This window comes from Geotrypetes seraphini, chromosome 2 (assembly GCF_902459505.1).
Source record: "Geotrypetes seraphini chromosome 2, aGeoSer1.1, whole genome shotgun sequence".
In the NCBI taxonomy this organism is placed as follows: Eukaryota; Metazoa; Chordata; class Amphibia; order Gymnophiona; family Dermophiidae; genus Geotrypetes; species Geotrypetes seraphini.
Window position 1 is genome coordinate 57,193,047 of NC_047085.1, and position 19,898 is coordinate 57,212,944.

Genomic DNA, 19,898 nt, shown 5'->3' on the forward strand with positions numbered 1-19,898 from the left:
TTCCAAACCTGAAATTAAAACCAAAATAGCCTTCATATATTGACCAGCGGTCATTTAATCTTGATTTACTAAAGCTTTACTTCCATTCTTTGTCTAGGGGGGAAACACTTTTGAAAAAATTCTAACCCATTTCCTATAATTTTATCTATCCTTAACGTTTTTTTTAATGGATGACCAGAAAATTGAAATCAGACTTGTGAAACGGATGTGGAATGCATGGATTTCAGCACTGATTTTAGTACTGTCACATATACAGTACTGCAGATGATTTAGAAATAAGCAGAGAAGGCTTAAGGTTATAAACTAGGGGTCCATTTTACAAAGCCACAGTAGCGTTACTGCAGCAATAAATACACTGAAACCCATTCAGTTCCTAAGAGCTTTGAAGCATTTACCACAGCAGCATCACTACTGCAGCTTCGTAAAAGGGGCCATAAGTTAGAAACAGTTTTTGAGTGATAGACTACAAAGGATGGAGGATGGTAGTAAATTTAGCTCACATCAAAGAAAAGAGGATTATCAGTGGTGGGCCTTGGATACTGACAAGGCAATCAGTTTTGTTGAACACTTTTTGTGAGCAATATTCCACTCATAGGGATAACAGGAAATGTTTTGTCTTTTTTACTAAACTAAACTAAACTAAACCTTAAGTTTGTATACCGCATCATCTCCACAGAAGTAGAGATCGGCACGGTTTACAGTAATTGGTATAGAAAGAAACTACAATGAAAAGTAGAAGGACTTAGAAAGAGAGGTTTAGAGGGAATTTACAGATGAAACAAAGAATTGCTTATTAGCTAAGATTCAACACACAAAAATTTTTAAGTCAACAATTAAAGGGCAGTGCAAGGTAGTACTACATGATTGAGAAAGGAGGTTAAGGTATTGAAACTGAAGGATGTGCTTTCTCCATCTAATTTTCGAGAATTTGGCAGAAGGCTATTCATGAGGGATGTTTTTGAACAAGGCTGCAAAGGCTGATGTAACTAGAGAGCTGCACGGGAACGGGGACGACGGGAATCCCGCGGGACCCGCGGGTTCCCCCTTTGGGTCACGGGGATCCCGTGGGGACGCCCCTAGGGTCGCGGGGATCCTGTGGGGACGCCCCCTAGGGTCGCGGGGATCCCGTGGGGACGCCTCCGAGGGTCGCGGGGTTCCTGCGGGGCTGGATGTACTCAGTCGCGCGGCTCTTCTCTCTACCTTCTCTGCTTGCAGCACAGAGCCGAACGGAAGTCTTCCCGACGTCAGCGCTGACGTCGGAGGGGAGGGAGGGCTTAAACAAAGCCCTCCCTCCCTCCGACGTCAGCGCTGACGTCGGGAAGACTTCCGTTTGGCTCTGTGCTGCAGGCAGTGCAGGTAAGGAGGAGAGTAGGCTCGCGGTTCGAGTGGCTACCAAGGGAGGGGGCGGTCCGCCCCGCCACACCCCGCCCCGGTTGCAGCACAGCCGGCCAGGTCCCCTTACTTTTGTGGCACTTCCCCGACCGACCGACAACAGCCCCGGTCCGACAATCCTCCCTGCCCTGTAGCCGCGAATCTAAATTATCTTCTTACAGCAGCTGTAATAAGGTAATTTAGATTCGCAGTTAAGGGCAGGGAGGTTTGTCGGACCGGGGCTGTTGTCAGTCGGTCGGGGAAGTGCCACAAAAGTAAGGGGACCTGGCCGGCTGTGCTGCACCCGGGGCGGTAGAGAAGGAGGGGGGGGAGAAGGACGCTGAAAGGCCATGGTGAAGACAGGAGGAGGGGGAAAGGACTCTGAAAGCACTTGAAGACAGAGGAGGGAGAAGGACGCTGAAAGCACATGGGGGAATACAAAGGGGTGGAGAAGGACGCTGAAAGGCCATGGGAAGGGCGGGGGGGGGGGAAGGACTCTGAAAGCACTTGTGGAAGACAGAGGGGGGAGAAGGATGCTGAAAGCACATGGGGAAGACAAAGGGGTGGAGAAGGACGCTGAAAGGACATGGGGAAGACAAAGGGGTGGAGAAGGACGCTGAAAGGCCATGGGAAGGGCGGGGGGGGGAAGGACTCTGAAAGCACTTGTGGAAGACAGAGGGGGAGAAGGATGCTGAAAGCACATGGGGAAGACAAAGGGGTGGAGAAGGACGCTGAAAGGACATGGGGAAGACGGGGGGGGTGGAGAAGGACGCTGAAAGGCCATGGGGAAGACAGAGAGGGAGAAGGACGCTGAAAGGACATGGGGAAGCAGAGGGGGGAGAAGGACACTGAAAGCACATGTGGAAGACAGAGGGGGGAGAAGGACGCTGACAGGACATGGGGAAGATGGGGGGAGAAGAACGCTGAAAGGAAATGGGGAAGAGAGAGTAGGGAGAAGACGCTGGCAGGGAAGAAGACAGATGCCAGACTATGGGGGGAGCGGAGAGAAGAAGATGGGTGCCAGACCAATTTGGAAGGGGGAAGAAAGGGAGAGGCACAGTAACAGAGCAAATGGAAGATGCAGAAGGAAGAGAGATAGTGGATGGAAGGAATTGAATGAGAACATGAGGAAAGCAGAAACCAGGCAACAAAGGTAGGAAAAGAATTATATTTCTTTTTTTTTATTTTGCTTCAGGATAAAGTAGTATATTAGTTGTGTTGATAAAAATTTATAAACATTAGAGGCTCTGGTAGAAACCCATTTGCAAAGTATGTATTCTTCCCAATTAATATTTTCAAATTAATAAAGTCTTTTAGCTTATTTGTAAATGGGTTTCTACCAGAGCCTTTAATTCAGTAGCATAATTAAATGAAATAACTATTTCTGAAGTTTATATGGACGGGCAGGGACGGAGGGGATTCCTCGCGGGGACGGGTGGGGACGGAGGGGATTCCTCGCGGGGACGGGTGGGGACGGAGGGATTCCTCACGGGGACGGGTGGGATTCCTCACGGGGACGGGTGGGACTTTGGCGGGGACGGGTGGGATTTCTGTCCCCGCGCAACTCTCTAGATGTAACTAACCGAAGATAACTACTGAGAAACACGCTGATTTTTGAGCTTTAATTTTGATTAGTTGATAGCACTTCTATTTAGATTTGTGGTTATACACATTTGTAATTTTCACCTAATTTGGGTTACACTATAATTAATCAGTGCACTTATATATGCCTATGATGGTGCACAGTGGGGCTTGAAATATAGCCCGGCACAAACGGTTTAAGCCTGGAACACTGGTTTACCAGTGCCCCGTAAGCTTTAACTATTGCACTGAGGCTAAATATAAACAAAAATTTATAATTAAAAAAAATTTATTTTGGATACAGTAGTGCTATCACCTTCTCTTAATTATTATCAGGGGATTTTGTTGTTATATACCGTATTTTTTGCTCCATAAGACACACTTTTTCCACCCCCAAAAAGGGAGTGGAAATATAAGTGCGTCTTATGAAGCGAAGATACAAATTTGTTAAGCCCGCTGCCACAACTGCCACTACATCTTTTAAACCCCCGCCACCTATTTTTAACCCCCCCTCGAAACCGCTGCATCTTTAAAACCCACCAGCACGCTACCATCGTACCTGGTGGTCCAATGTATTTCCCAGCCAGCAGTGCACAGGCCAGAAGCACAGAGATCAGGAACAAGCCCTCAACGCTCCCACCTGGGCCCGTGCCGATCTCTGAATGGCTGCAGTCAGCTCTCGCGGGACTCTCGAGAACTGACTGCAGCCATTCGAAGATTGGCGCGGGCCCAAGCGGGAGCGTGGAGGGCTTGTTCCTGATCTCTGCACTTCTGGCCTGTGCGCCACTGGCTGGAAAATAGATGAGACAGACATCTGAGGGAGGAATTAAAAAAGGTACCAAGGTGGTATGATGAAAGGTAGGGGGGAGGGGGATGATTAAAAAGGTACTGGGGGTATGTGGGGGGATGATTTAAGGTACTGGGGGTACGTGGGGGGATGGAGATGATTTAAGGTACTGGAGGGCACGTGGGGGCTTGGGGGGATGATTTAAGGTACTGGGGGGCATGTGGGAGTATGCAGGGATGATTTAAGGTACTGGGGGGTATGGGGCCTGCCTGCCTGTCACTAGGCCTCTAGGCCTGCTTGCCTGTTACTAGGCCACTAGGCCTGCCTGCCTGTCACTAGGCCTGCCTGCTCTGTGCCCTGTCCCGGCCTACCACTAGACCACCAGAGGGGGGGACAGGGTGCAGAGCTTGGCAGGGAGAATTTGGTTCAGAATGTGTTTTTTCTTGTTTTCCTCCTCTTAAATCTATGGTGCGTCTTATGGAGTGAAAATACAGTACCTACGTTCATATTCCCCGTTGGGTTTTTACTCTAAGTCAGCATATAGACATTTCCTCCAGGAATTTCTCAAAACCTTTAAGCAAACCAACGTTATCTACTTTTACCACTTTTTCTAGCAACAAATTCCAGATGTCAATTATATGTTTAGGGTCACAATCTGGATGGGACAGTACTTAAACAAGTCACTACGATGCATCTCGACATGGTTGTAGATGCTGCTATAACCATGACTGGGTGGGGGGGGGGGTTGCAGACCAAAAATATTTAGTAAGCATTAAACTGTAGATCCCCTTTACTTTCCAAGTTAAAGACACACACACAGAGGGGTTGGAAAGATTTCCATTTTCCACATGCTTTCTCCATTTGTTAAAGATTTAAAATATTGTTTTCTATTAGAATAACATTTTCTTCCACAGTGGGATAACTTTGTAAGTGGCTACAGTGTATATGTGTTAAAATTCTAGAGCTGCCTGTATTTATTCCAAACAATGCAGGTTATTCAAAGAGAAACCATCTGTATTTCCCTTCCAAAAATAAGTCACAAAGTACCGTATTTTTCGCTGCATAAGACGCACCTGACCATAAAATGCACCCTAGATTTAGAGGAGGAAAACAAGAAAAAAAACATTCTGAACCAAATTCTCCTTGCCAAGCTCTGCACCCTGTCCCCCCTCTGGTGGTCTAGTGGCTGGCAGGCAGGTAGTGACAGGGCAGGCAGGCAGGTAGGGCATAGGGAAGGCAGGTAGGGATAGGGCAGGCAGGCCTAGTGGCTGGCAGGCAGGTAGGGACAGGGCAGGCAGGTCTAGTGGTTGGCAGGCAAGTAGGGATAGGGCAGGCAGGCCTCCCCCCCCCCTCCAAAGCCTCCCTCAAGCAGGCAGGCCTCAGACTCGACCTCCTACATCCTTATTTTTAATTTGGCAGGGCAGGCAGGCCCTGGCCTCCCCCCAGATACATATTTTTAATTTGGCAGCGCCCCCCCCGTTACCTTATTTTACTTCTGGCGGCTGCCTCTGTAGCGGCAGAGTGGCACACAAGGCTGTTTGCCTGGTCTCAAGGGAAGTGGCATGGGAACAGGCAGGCAGCCTTGTGTGCCGCTCAGCCACTACAGAACAAAAGAGGAGGCAGCCGCATCAGCCAACCAGCAGGCAGCCAGCCTTGCGTGTCGCTCTGTCGTTAGAGAGGCAGCTGCATCCAGCGAGGGAGGGTGCCAGAAGTAAAATAAGGTAACCGGTGTGGGGGGGGAGGTATTCGCTCCATAAGACACACCCTTATTTCCACCCACTTTTTTGGGGGGAAAAAAGTGCGTCTTATGGAGCAAAAAATACGATATATACATAAAAAAATGGCCTTGTGTTCTACACCTACTATTTATGCAAACAGCTGGGAGGGAGAGATAACTCATGCAATTTAAAATAATCTATACATATGCTATTTTATCAACTCAACCTTAACATGCATCTAGGAACATCTCTTTTTAACCCATATAAAAAGTATAGAAACCTGAGTAAATGTTTAGCTGAGCAGGTGGTGGAATTTTTCAGTTAAAAACTGTTTTATCTGGGTAAATGGCTTTGAATACTGACTTCTATATTACTAACTGTAAAAAGGAATACCTAAAGAGAAAACATGGTTTTAGCCATTTTCCTTGACTATTTAAAAATTTACAGTTCAAAACCAACTATCAAAGGTGGATCTGTCTATATGCCAGAAGTGATCTCAAATCTCTCATAAAGCTATCAGTATAAAGGATTTTGTATTTTGAAAGTCAACCAAAACCACCTTTGGGTAATATTTCATACAAGATGCTTAAAAAAAAATAGTTCCTGACACAAAGATCCCAAAAATTAAAACTGGCCAGTCTGAACACTAGTGAACATACATGTATCATACTAACTAGCATAGATCAAAAACAGTAAAGAAATAATCATTTTTTAAAAAGCAGGCAGTTCTTCCTGCCATCACACACTTGGCAACTATTAAAAAGTCTTCTCAAAAAGGAAAAAAAAACCCTTTCAGTGTAATTTCTAAGCTATCCACTAACAGCATGCACTTTGTCCATTTATCACTCAAATTCAGGATTTGCACTGCTGGAAGAAAACATACCATCAGCCAGAAGATACTTTTATTTATTGTTCACTCAATAGGTAAAGTCAGCAAGCAGCAAAACGTAATGTGCTGGCCTGCAGAAATCACTAGAAGATTCCAAAATAACAGGCATATGTTTCTGAAGGGTAAAGAAGTAGTTTAATTTAATATAAAATGCAACTTGTTTCTTCAGACTCCTCCATAGTCCCCTGACCGGACTGGGACCTCAACCTCCAACAGCACTTAATAATGGGGGTCGGTGAGAGAAATCGCCTGATTACACTGGATACACTTCTTAAACCCAGTAAAAGGCCTGGGACATAGAAAAAAATACGGCCGCAACCAAATGAGGGCTGGCGGCAAGGCCTGAGCCCAAGCCCCGACGGACGAGAACCAACGGAAGAAAAATAAAAGTTTTTTGTTTTTTTTTAAGAGACGCGCCGCACAGCGACTAAAAGAAAGAAACAAATAAAAAAAAGAAAAAAAAGAAAGCTGCAGTGCGAGAAAGCAACTCAAAAATCGGTAGAGCTGAGAAACAGGTGCTTCTTGGCTCCGTGGAAAACTGAGAACTGAGGTACCTTACAGGAGACGCATGACCTACGTTCGGTGGTGTCAGGTCAAAAGCGCGCCGGGACAAAGGCGCGCCCAGACAATTGAGCGCAGCGCGCGCCGCCGCGCCACTCTAAATTACTGTTTTTAGTGCTCCGACGGGGGGGGGGTGTGTGGGGGGAACCCCCCCACTTTACTTAATAGACATCGCGCCACGTTGTGGGGGCGTTGGGGGGTGTGGGGGGTTGTAACCCCCCACATTTTACTGAAAACTTCACTTTTTCCCTGTTTTTAGGGAAAAAGTTCCGTTTACAGTAAAATGTGGAGGGTTACAACCCCCCAAACCCCCATAACGCCGGCGCGATGTCTATTAAGTAAACTGGGGGGGTTCCCCAACAAAACCCCCCGTCGGAGCCCCTAAAAACTGTAATTTAGAGCGGCGCGGCGGCGCGCGCTGCGCTCAATTGTCGGCGCATGCTTTTGTCTTTCGCGCCGTTGTCTATGAACCACGTTCGGCGGGAAGGCACTCGCACATGAGCGGTGCAGCACTCACAAACTCTTTGAAAGTTCTACAAGCAAGTCTGCGTGCGAGGCTGTCCGCTATGGGGCTCCGTGGATGACATCACCCATATGTTGAAAATATGCTGCCTGCTTGTCCTAGGATAAACATTACTACTCTCTCTCCTAGACATAGCCAAACAACACTTAAACAAAGGCAAAAAAATGCTGCTCATTAAACTAGACCTCACCGCAGCATTTGACCTGGTAGATCATGACATCTTACTACAAACACTGGAGGCAATAGGAATCGCAGGCAGAGACTACAACTGGTTTGAACAATTCCTCTGCTCAAGGAAATACAGAGTCAAAACAAAGAAAGAACAATCTGAATGAAATCTGGAACAACCCCTGCGGAGTCCCCTAAAGCTCGCCACTATCCCCAACACTCTTCAACCTCTAGACAAATTAGACATAACCTCATACAGCTATGTAGATGATATCACCATCATCTTGCCTTTCGACAAATCCACCAATGACACAACAATCAAAATACATACAACCCTAGAAACAATATCACAATGGATGAGAGATCACAAACTAAAGTTGAACCAAGACAAAACCAAATTCCTACTTCCAGAAAAAAACAAAACACCCTTCATAACAAACCTAGAATTAAATTCCATCCTATACCCCCTCCAACCCAACTTAAAACTGCTGGGAATAATAATAGATAAGGGCTGCACCATACAACTTCAAATCAGCAAAACTGTCCAGAAGGCATTAGCAAATATGTACAACCAAAGAAAAATCAGAAAATACTTCAACAAAGAACAATTCAGACTCATGGTCCAAGCGCTAATCTTGGGCCTCCTGGACTACTGTAACAGCCTATACCTGTCTTGCCCCGACTATACCTTAAAACAATTACAAACGGTGCAAAACACAGCTCTCAGATTGATATATTCATTGAAAAAATATGAACACATTACCACTGCTTACTAGTGCTGCCCGATTCAAATCGGTTCACCGATTCACTTCGGGTGAATCGATTCGAATTGATTCAAAACAAACAAACAAAAAAATTGGCTTCCCGATTCGGCTGACCCTCCCCCTGGCCCCCTAAAGCAGGAGCGGCAGCACTGCTCTTGCTGGCCAGCCGCTGTCGCACCTGCTTTAGAGGGCGAGGGGGGAGGGTCAGTCGGGAAGTGCTGCTGTCGGCTTCCCCCCCTGGTGTCCGGTTTCCCCCCCCCCTGGCCTCTCCGCACTGTTTACCTTTGAGGAGCAGCCTGCAGACAAGATCGCGGTACTAGCGATGTTTGTACTGCTTCTGAGCTGTTTCCTCCACCGCAATCCTGCCTCTGACGTCAGAGGAGGGGCAGGACTGCGGCAGAAGATACAGCTCCAAAGCAGTACAAACATCGCTAGCACCGCGATCTTGTCTGCAGGCTGCTCCTCGAAGGTAGACAGTGCGGGGAGGCCAGGGGGAACATGCAGGCCTTCCGGGTGGGGGGGAGTGAGCAGTCCTTTGGGGTGGTGGGTGGGACAGGCCTTCAGGGGGGCCAGGCAGGCAGACCTTCAGGTTTTTAAGGAGGGGAGACAAGCCTTCAAGGGGGACAGGCAGGCCTTCAGGGGTGGGATGCAGGCCTTTAAGGGGGGGACAGGCCTTCAAGGGGGGAAGGCAGGTCTTCAAGGGGGGAGGGAGGCAGGCCTTCAAGGGGGGAGGGAGGCAGGCCTTCAAGGGGGGAGGGAGGCAGGCCTTCAAGGGGGGGGACAGGCAGGCCTTCAAGGGGTGGGGTGCAGGCCCTCAGGAGAGGGGTGCAGGCCCTCAGAGGAGGGGGGCCCTGGTATAGAAGTACATGGAGGGAGGGAAGGGGGGGTTCAAAGAGACATGCATATGCCGGACTTTGGGGGGAAGAAATGGGTCTGAAAATAGAGGGTGAAAGATGATGGACATTGGGGTTTAGGGAGGGAAGGAACAGAAATGGAGAGAAGTTGGACACAAGGGATGGTGTGGAGGGGAGATAGAGATACTGGATAGGAGGGTAGCTGGGTAAAGAAAGGGAGAGATGGTGGACCCTGGGGTGGTGGGGAAGGAGGGAGAGATGCTTATGAAAGGGTAGTTAAGAATAGGTAGATCTGTGGAGGGAGATGAAAAAAAGGAAAGATGTCAGACCTCCTGGGGAGGGAAGGGAAACAGAAGGTGAGGACAGAGATGGCAGATGGATGGTTAGCACGGAGAAAAAAAGAAAGAAGGAAACCCTGGCAAGCAAGTTATCAGAAGACAACCAGAGCCTGGGACCAACAAAATTTGAATGACGACCAAACAAAAGATAGAAAAACTAATTCTATTTTCTGTTTTGTGATTACAATATGTCAGATTTGAAATGTATATCCTGCCAGAGCTGGTGTTAGACCGCAAACGTGAGCTAGGATTTAACAGAGAGGAAAAGTCTTTTTTGTTTGTTTATTTTGTTTACACCACAGCGCCAGTGTGGTTAGGAGAAGGCAAAGGGGGTGAAGAGGCTATAAAATAAACCCACCAGGATGTTTGAAAAAAACCACCCAATTGGGCAGGAAAATCGAATTGAAAAACCAATTCAATAGGCTGAATTAGAATCAAAATTTTTTTTTCTTGAATTGGGCAGTACTACTACTTACACTACTCCCTCACACTGGCTCTCAATACAAGCACGCATACAATATAAATTCTTTGCACCCTCTTCTGAGCCCTAAATGGAACTGGTCCCAGCTACCTAAACAAACACCTGATCAGAAATAACACATCAAGACCAAGGAGAACACAGGCTCTCTTCACTCATCCCCCAGCAAAAGGCATACAAAGCAAAAAACTATATGACGAACTACTAGCAACCAGAGCAACAAAAATAGACTGCCACCTCTCCAAGCTACTGAGCAAGACGACCAACTACAAAACATTCAGGGAAAAAACTGAAAACTATACTTTTCAAAAAATTTGTCAAATGCACTAACAAAAACTTTGTAAAACCCTCCCCCAGATCTCATCACTCACGCCAGTCTTAAATTTGTGTAAGCTCACTCTATCAACTCTGTAATCTCCCTGGGAATGCCCAGGCCAACTCTTTTTGTAAACCACCTAGAAGTGAAAGGTATTGGCGGGATAGAAAACACTAATGTAATGTAACCTCTCCGATGTTTTCTTTGTCAAACGGGCACCGGCATCCATGGCAAATATTATCTTGCAAGCGGTACTCGGCCCAAAGCTTCCCTTCTGACGCAAGCCTCCAAGGAAGAAACAGCATCTTTCCTCCCTTCTCACCCATCCCATTGTGCCTTCCCTCTTCAGCTTCTTTCTATCCCTCCCTCTCAACCCTCCCAAAGCAGAACTCTTGAGCAGCATCTTTCTATCAAGCAAAAAAAACTTTTTACTCTAACAAAATCTTCAAGGCCAAAAACAGTTCTGAATTATTTTCTATTCTTAAATCTATTACCCCAGAGTCCAAAAATAATAACAATAACTTAGAACTTACTCCCAAAGCACAAGACTTGGCCAACTATTTTTGTCAAAAAATTGCCCTTATACAAAAAACTTTTGTTGTACATAAAATAGAAGAGCCATCTCACAATAATAACTCCACTATCCCAATGTCCAAATGCTCAAATTTCAAAATTCCATCACTAAAAGAAATAGAAGGAGTCTTTCAAAGAATTAAATTAAAAAATCCTCGATTTGAATTAATTCTCCCATTTTATCTGAAAATTTTTTTTTCTTGTTTCGGCCCTTTCATTCACTCACTCATCAAAAATAGTTTTCTTACAGCCACCGTTCCTACCAACTGGAAAATAGCTACAGTTACCCCGATTCTGAAAAAATATAATGCCAATCGTAATGACGTATCCAATTACCGTTCAATCTCCAATTTACCCTTTTTAGCAAAACTAACTGAAAAACTGGTTTTCGAACAGCTTTCGGACTTTATCGAATCATCTAACGTACTACACCCTAATCAAACGGGATTTCGCAAACATCACAATACTGAATATTCAATGTTAGGTCTTATAACCAACATCCATTATTACCTAGATCATCACAAATCGGTTGCTCTTTTTTCTTTAGATCTCTCTGCGGCTTTTGACACTATCGACCATGCTCTTTTACTTAATCGTCTGGAATCTTTTGCCATCAGCGGTCAGGTCTTAAACTGGTTTACTTCTTTTCTCTCTAACCGTTCTTCTATTGTTACAGTCAAAGATGATCACTCTACTTCTTACTCTTCACCATTCAGAATCCCCCAGGGTTCTATTCTGTCACCTCTTCTCTTTAACATTTTCCTTTCCCCACTACTTACTACTTGTCAATCATTGGGCTTTACTTCATTCTCTTATGCTGATGATATTCAACTTCTTTACCCGTTTGATCCCGAAAAAGATGAAGAAATTAAAACAATTAATAGTAAACTGGATACAGTGAAAAACTGGCTCAATCATAATAAACTTTCTTTAAATATACAGAAAACGCAAACAATGCTTTTTACTTGGAGAAAATACATCACCCCAATTTCCTCATTCGTACGTGACAACACTCCAATAGAACTAGTATCTACTTTAAAAATTCTAGGCGTAATCATTGACAATAATCTAACCTTTCATAATCATATTAGCCAAACTGTTAAATCCTGCTTCTACAAACTCCGTCTAATACGATCTATTTCATCATTTCTAGAACAAAAATCTATCAACATACTTATCCATTCTATGATTTTCTCAAAACTAGACTACTGCAATTCTCTGCTGTTCAATGTTTTGCAAAAAGAAAAGAAGAGACTCCAAATAATCCAAAACACTGCTATAAAACTCATCCACAAAGCAAAAAAATATGACCACGTAACACCACTGTTGATCAAATCCCATTGGCTGCCTATCAATCATCGAATTACTTTTAAAATAGCATTTTTAGTTTTCAAAGTACTGCTATTTAACGAACCACAGTTCGTAACTAGAATGATTATTCCTTATCATTCGTCTCGAGCTCTCCGATCATCATCCCAAGATCTATTATCAGTCCCGTCTTTAAAAATAGTGGGTACAAGGAGAAATGAAATGTTTTCTGTTTTAGCTCCCCAAACTTGGAACGCCTTGCCTCTCTTTATTAGAAAAGAAAAAAGATCTTATCACTTTTAAAAAACTTTTCTATATAATGATGCGTTTTCTAACTAATCATCCAAGGCCATGATCATTTTTTCAAACCAAATTTTTTTTTTCTTCCCCCCTCCTTTTTGTGTTTTTAGCCCTTTTATATTTTTTACTAGACTAAGATAATTGTAACTTTCTCCCTTTCCCCCTTGTGTATCCTGTTTGTCTCTAAAGTATATTTATGAAGAAACCTTATTTGTTTTGATTTCGTTTGTCTTTTAAACTGTTTTTAAACTTTGTTAAAATTGTTTTAAGATTGTTTGTACCCCCATAAGTTGTTCTAAATTGTGCATCGCTTAGAATATTTTTTATATAGGCGATTTATCAAATAAACTTGAACTTGAACTTATCCCTCCCATCCCCCCTGAAGCAGAACTCGAGCAGCATCTTTCTTCCCCCCCACTGTGAACTCACAGAACCTTTGCACAGCATTTTTCTATCCCTCTCTCCCATTCCCCCCCCCGCAGTAGAGCCCAGCATTTTTCTATCCATCCCTCCCATCCCCCTGTGCAGTAGAACCCTTGAGCAGCATCTTTCCATTTCCATTCCCCATCCCCCCGTGCAGAACCCTGCATTTTTCTATCCCTCCCCCCATGAAGTAGAACCCTTGAGCAACATCTTTCCATCCCCCCTCCGCCACTATCGCTACTGTGCAGCCGAACCCCACTGACCCTTCCATCTCTCCCTCCCATCTGACCCTCCCACTGTGAGACGACCGACAAACCTCCTGGCTCCAGCAGCGTCAGCAGTCACAGAACTCTAAATACGCTGCTTCACAGCCTTCTACCGCCCGTGATTCCCTCTGCCGCGTCAATGATGACATGACAGAGGAAATCACTGGCAGTAGAAGGCCGCGAAGCAGCCTGTTTAGAGTGCTGTGGCTGCCGACGCTGCTGGAGCCGGGAGGTGTCAGTCGTCTCGCGGTGGGAGGGTCAGTGGGGGTTCGTCTGTGCCGGTGGGGGCCCACAAACGCAACACTGCTGCAAGCAAATCCAGCGAGGGTGGGGAGAAATGCCAGGATCCAAACGGCCCTAATGCACTGCACCGGCGGGCCCCCCTGACCATTTCAGACCCTAGGCACGTGTCTACTGGGCCTATCCTTTAATCCGGCTCTGGCCGGCCCTTCAAGAGGCACGTGGTCTACTGTCTGTCAAAGACTTATGGCCAGTATGGCAGATCATCTGCCTATGATCATCTAAACCCTTACCAAAGAGCATGCGACCCTTGAAAGGTAGTCTATTCAAAGTAGCCTTGGATTGTAATTGTAATTGTAATTTATTTCTTATATATCGCTAAACTCCGTTAGTTGGATGTAGAATCTCCAGCCCATTGTCTAATCCAGAGCATCTGATGAGGGGAAATGGAGAAGGCTGAGACTTTGCTCATAACCCTGAACATATCACAGAGAGTATCTGCTATATAATCCACCCCAAAACCAGCAACTGGGGGTAGGTGCCCTCCTCTTTTGTAGGAGTATGACACAGGATAGTATGGCAGGCACGCTATAAAGAAAGCTGCTGCATTCAGCCCCAGTGCCAAAGTCTTAAATTGTTGTTTTAGGACCAAATCTATCCTGCAGAACTCTGCATCCTTTATAATCATCCCACCTTCACTATGCAGAGAGGTGCATTTAATAATCTGCGTAACCAAGGATTCTAAATTAAACCCTAAGTTTATATACCGCATCCTCTCCTTAATTATAGAGTTTGGCATGGTTTACAAGAACTTAATATAGGAAGGAACAGCATAATGGGGTTGGAGGTTGAGTATAGGGGGGGAAGAGAGCATTACAGTTTTGTGAATAGCCTAGTTTTCAGGTGCTTTCGGAATAGTTGGAAGGAGCCCAGATTCCGTAGTGGGGCAGTAAGTTTATTCCAAAGCCCTGTGATTCTGAAGAAGAGAGATTTCCCCAATTTTCCCGCATAGAGGATACCTTTTAGCGAGGGGAAGGATAGTTTTTTGGGTGGACCTGGTGGTATCAGGACTTGAGGAGTTCCAAGATAGTGGAATTAGGGGAGGGAGGATACCGTGTAGGATCTTAAAAGCTAGGCAGGTGCATTTAAAATGAACTCTGGAAATTACTGGAAGCCAGTGAAGTTTGGACAAAAGTGGGGGAAACATGATCAAATTTGCTTTTTGCGAAGATCAACTTGGCCACGGTGTTCTGAATTAGCTGAAGTCTTTGAAGACTTTTTTTAGTTAGACTTAGGTAGATGGAATTACAGTAATCTAGTCTGGAGAGGATGATAGATTGAACAAGGACGGCAAAATGTTGTTGGCGGAAGCAGGATCTCACTTTCCTCAGCATGCGGAGGTTAAAAAAGCATGATTTTACCAAGGAGTTGAGATGATCATTGAAGGAAAGAGAAGAGTCGATAATGATGCCTAGAACTTTGCTTGAGAACTCAAGCTGAAGTGTGGCACCAGAAGGCAGTGAGAAGAGGATAGGCAGCTGTTCTAATTTTGGACCAAGCCAGAGTAGTTTCGTTTTGGACTCGTTCAGTTTCATTTGTACTGAGGACTAACAGCTCCCAAAAATCTGGAGCCAGGGGATACAACTTAGCCATTGTCCTGGCAATCTACAAAGGACCTTCTGGAAACTCCCAGTGCTCCATAAGCATCATAGTAATGCCCAGATGCGAAGGAAAGAAAATGGTCTGGGACTCGGAACTGCTCATAACAGAATGTTGAGTAATGGAGGTCTGCGGGGGCACCAGCTTCAAGAACCACAAAGACTCAGTGATGACCTCCAGTAAAGCCACTGGCTTAAATATGGCGCACTGCTGGGTCCTCCCCCTAGTCCAGTGGCATCAAGGACTTCTGACCTGAGAACCAGCATCCTCCAAAAATAAGGAATTCTCTTGAGGGAGTAAGGGGATTGACTCAGAACCCAGTCATCCCAGTCTATCTACGATTGGACCTAGAAAATCCTTGTGCAAGCTAGCTGACGAGACCCCAGTGGGAGAGATGAGCCCTGATAGCCCATATAGGGTTCAAACATAAGTCTGACAAAATTGGGGGTAAATCATGGAACAGGAAAATCTGAGTTAACCTCCAGGGCTCCCCTTGTTTCCTTATGGGTCCAGAAAAATTCCATACTCCTGCGCTTCATAGATGATGCCGAGTCACTGTCTGAGGGTTCCAGGAATGGGGTTTTCCCCCAAACCTGAGCCATTTGCAACTCCACTGCCCTAGAGGGAACAGAGGGGGCTATGTTCAGTGCACCTAGCCCCTCACATGCTACAAAGCACATGGAACAAGGACACTCCTCAGACAACTATCCAACGCAGAAACAGGAGTAAAACAGCCTAAAGAATCTATTATCTATTGATTTTAATCAAAATCGAGGTGTTTCTGAGGAAAATAAGATACTTTTTAAAAGTGGATTGAAAATCCAAGGGTTTTGATGCCAAAAAACAGCCCAGGACAACTAAATAAAAGTGCAAAAAAATATGGGAAAGGGGGTTTTGGAGGTGGAAGAACCTAAATCCAAACCCCAGAAACACCCAAAACTGCAATGAAAGACCTCCCCACCGATGTGTCCCATAGGCTACAATGGCCAGTATTCAATGTGCTGCTGTGCCTGCTTCAGCTTAGATCAGATACAAAAAAAGTCCACCAAGGAGGAACCCACAAAGAAAAACAAACAGTCATTATAAGAAGTGAAGATGAACAATGGACTTCTAATGTAGCACCAGGAGAGACAATTTATTGCATCAGACCACAAAGATCTTTGTGTTCTTATATGATAAACTTATTTTTTTACTCTCCTGGCGCTACACTGGAAGTCCGTTGTTCTGCCTGTTTTAGCTTAATCAGAAGTTGAATGATGGTGAAGATTTACTACCTCAGACACACATACAAAAATCCATCAGATGCTTGTTTCTTCAGACTGACAGTCAGAGCCTAAAACCGAGACCCCCCACAGCTCCTCTTCAAGGTGGGGGGAATTCAGCCGGCACACGATAAAGTTCCAGGGACCGATACAGGTGCCAAACAACCTGTGCTCAAGCTCCAGTATTCACCAGGAGCGAGCTCCACTACAAGAGGAATGGTCCCCAAGCTGGCTGACTGGTTAGGTAGGTGCCTGTAACAGGGTGTCCCTCAAAGCTACAGACCTCAGACACCAAAAGTCTGTGTTTCCACCCAGGCCAAGCTGACCAGGTAACCTGGATATCTCTATAGCACCGAAAAGTCTCAGAAAATTAATAAATAATAATAATAAACAGAGCAGATCAGAAAGACACCTTCAAATACAGCATAGGAGAAATTGAGGGGCACACAGCAGTGTCAGAGGAGGAAGAGCAGAAAAACTTAAGTGACACCTTCTACACAAACTCACAAGTAAAGGTGAATAACCCACTACTTCAAGACTCATGCCTTTTGTACTAGAATATAAACTTGAGATTTTGGGGCCAAAAAATGGCCTGCCTGCCTATCTCCCTCAGCTCATCATCGCTCTGCTCTCCCCATGCTGGCTCAGCTGGCAACTCTGGCAAGTTCTGCCTGATCAGATGAACTGACAAAGATGGCAGGGCTACTGGCTCAGCTGCAGCTTGTTGTTTTTTTGTTTTACCTGCTATTGTGCATGTGTTGTGCAAGTGTATGTCCTGCAACTATAGGCTCCTTTTACTTAATGGTAGTAAAAGTTTCTATGTAGGCCAGCAAGATAAATACTCCGATACTCAAAAGAATTCTATGAGCGTTGGAGCATTTACCTTGCCGGCCCGCAGTAAAAACTTCGACCCCTATTTAGTAAACCCCCAACATACGTTAGGTATAGGACATAAACTCATACAACACATGCACAACAGCTACCAGCAGTTCTAGACCTGCCTTAAAAATTGCAGGTGGGGCATTCCCTTCCCTTTTCAGCATTTCAAGCAGTGCTCATTTAAATACCAGAGATTTCCTTCTAATGTTGTTGGAGGCTACTACCTATACCCCTGAGAACCCTTTTGAGCATCAGAAGTGAAGCTTCCGGCAAGTAAGACTGGTTTTAATCACTCTTACTTGCCCCGCCCCTCTAGTGTCATCACCATGCGCGCGCTTACTGTAGAAAAGAAACAGTACACACATCGCAGGAAACAGGGGGCGAGGAACCAGTGACGAGTAAAAGCTGCTAATAAAACGGAGGTGCCAACTAGAATTTAGTTGATGCTGCCACGCCATTCCCAGACAGACAGAGGCATTTACCTTCCCAGGTCACATCATAAAGCTCCGAGACCTTCGCCATTTTCGGCCTGCCTTGGTCACGTGATTATAGTTTCCGTCCCACCTTGAAGCCGAATTTTCAGATGCACTGACGTCAGCAGTGTGTTGGTTTCTTGGGGTTGCGGTAGAAGATAAACGTTACATAAATTCGTATTTTGGCGTCTTTTTGCCAGCAGTATTTATGCAACCTGATGCGGTTAACACACACAAAAGGGCTAAGATGCCGCGAGGAGGTTGTATGGCAGTCAGCGACAGGGAGTCCCGGGCTAGTGGAGCTTCTGCTAGGAAGAATGCGTGTGTCTCTGACGTCAGCTATGGGGCGCTTGCACGATGACGCCGTAACAGAATTGCATCTGCTCTGCGTCTTCAGCGCATGCGCAGCTTCGAAGAGGAAAAACCTCAGAGGAGTGAAGCGTCCTGGGAGCGACTCTAGAGCGGAGCCGCTCAGCTGTTGCCTGTGCGGTGGCAAATGCTTTGCGGTAGTTTCGTGATCAAGGAAAGAAAAAGTTATTATAGAAGTAAAAGACTTCTAAAGGCAGAAAAGAGATTAGTTCACGAAACGAAGTTTGCCTTTTTTTTTTTTTTTTAAGAGAGCATGAGGCTCCCCGTGATTGTTTTTAGATGGGTGGGTGAGGGAGGTGTGCTGGATCTGGGGGGGGGGGGGGGCAAGAAAGATAAGTACAGTACTGTATGTGCTGCCCCGGAGGAGTGGGAGAAGAAAGATGGAGAATTAAGTAAATTGCCAAGACATAAGAACATAAGTAATGCCTCTGCTGGGTCAGACCAGAGGTCCATCATACCCAGCAGTCCATTCACGCTGCGGCCCATCAGGTCCAGGATCTGTATAGTAATCCTCTATCTATACCCTTCTATCTCCTTTTCCTTCAGGAAATCATCCAATCCCTTCTTGAACCCCCAAAACCATACTTTGTCCTATCATGCCCTCTGGAAGCGCATTCCAGGTGTCCACCACCTTCTGGGTGAAGAAGAACTTCCTAGCATTGGTTCTGAATCTGTCCCCTCTTAATTTTTCCGAATGCCCTCTCGTTCATGTATTTATCGAAAGTTTGAAGAATCTGTCCCTCTCCACTTTCTCTATGCCCTTCATGATCTTTTAAGTCTCTATCATATCCCAAGTCTCCTCTTCTCCAGGGAAAAGAGCCCCAGTTTCTCCAATCTTTCAGCATATGAAAGGTTTTCCATACCTTTTATCAAGCGTGTCGCTGTCTTCTGAACCCTCTCGAGTATCGCCATATCCTTCTTTAGGTACGGCGACCAATATTGGGACGCAGTACTCCAGATGCGGGCGCACCATCGCCCGATACAACGGCAGAATAACTTCTTTCATTCTGATTGTAATACCTTTCTTGATAGTACCTAGCATTCTATTCGCCTTCTTAGAGGCCTCTGCGCACTGTGCCGACGGCTTCATTGTCTTGTCTACCATTACCCCCAAGTCCCTTTCTTGGGTACTCTCACTCAATGACAGCCCTCCCATCGTGTAGCTGTACCTCGGGTTTCTGTTTCCTACGTGCAAGACTTTACATTTCTCTACATTAAACTTCAAGCTTCAGTGTGATTGAACCAGGTTCTCAGCAGCCTGGTCTCACTCAGTGGTGTAGCCAGGGTGAGGGATGCCCAGGGTGATGGTACCCCTTCCCTTTCCCTATACCTCTTTAAACTTTCCCGGCACAAGCAGCATCACCAACTTGCTTCCTGCATTGATGTCGGCTCTCCCTTTGATGTCTCTTCCTGGGCACGGGACCCAGAAGGGATGTCGGCGGAAAAGCCGATGCTGGTGCAAGCAGCAGGTTTGAGTTGCCGCTCGTGCCGGGGAAGAGCTAGAGGTATGGTGGAAGGGAAGTGAAGGTGTGCGCGCGGTGGGGGAGGGGGGGAGAAGTGGGAAGGAGCAGGAGGTGGAGAGGAAAAGGGGTGCTGGCACCTCCATTAAAGCAGAGCCCAGGGCGTACTGACCCCCTCTTACTACACCCCTGGTCTCACTATTAGGCTACTTGTCCACTCCATACACTATTTCCGTCCCTTCCTCATTATTCCTCGCATTCGTTTTGCTTTGCTGACCACATCCACACACTGAGCAGCTATGCTTTGGGTTATTCTTTCCTATGTGCATCATTTTGCC

The 19,898-nt window shown here is 45.8% G+C and overlaps 1 protein-coding gene across 3 annotated transcripts in view; it reads right to left on the reverse strand.

Moving 5' to 3' along the window:
• The window catches only part of EMC2 (ER membrane protein complex subunit 2), a 145,130-nt gene that overhangs the window by 108,763 nt on the left and 16,469 nt on the right, over positions 1-19,898 (reverse strand). Inside the window, exon 1 of one of the 3 annotated variants that reach the window (XM_033933214.1) lies at positions 17,741-18,100. The exons of 1 other annotated variant lie outside the window; for it this stretch is intronic. In XM_033933214.1, the coding sequence (XP_033789105.1) occupies positions 17,741-17,780 (40 nt within the window). In that variant the 5' untranslated portion in view covers positions 17,781-18,100. Of the gene's footprint in view, positions 1-17,446; positions 17,554-17,740; positions 18,101-19,898 lie in introns of those variants that run through there. One more of the 3 variants, XM_033933215.1, reaches the window with a different exon arrangement.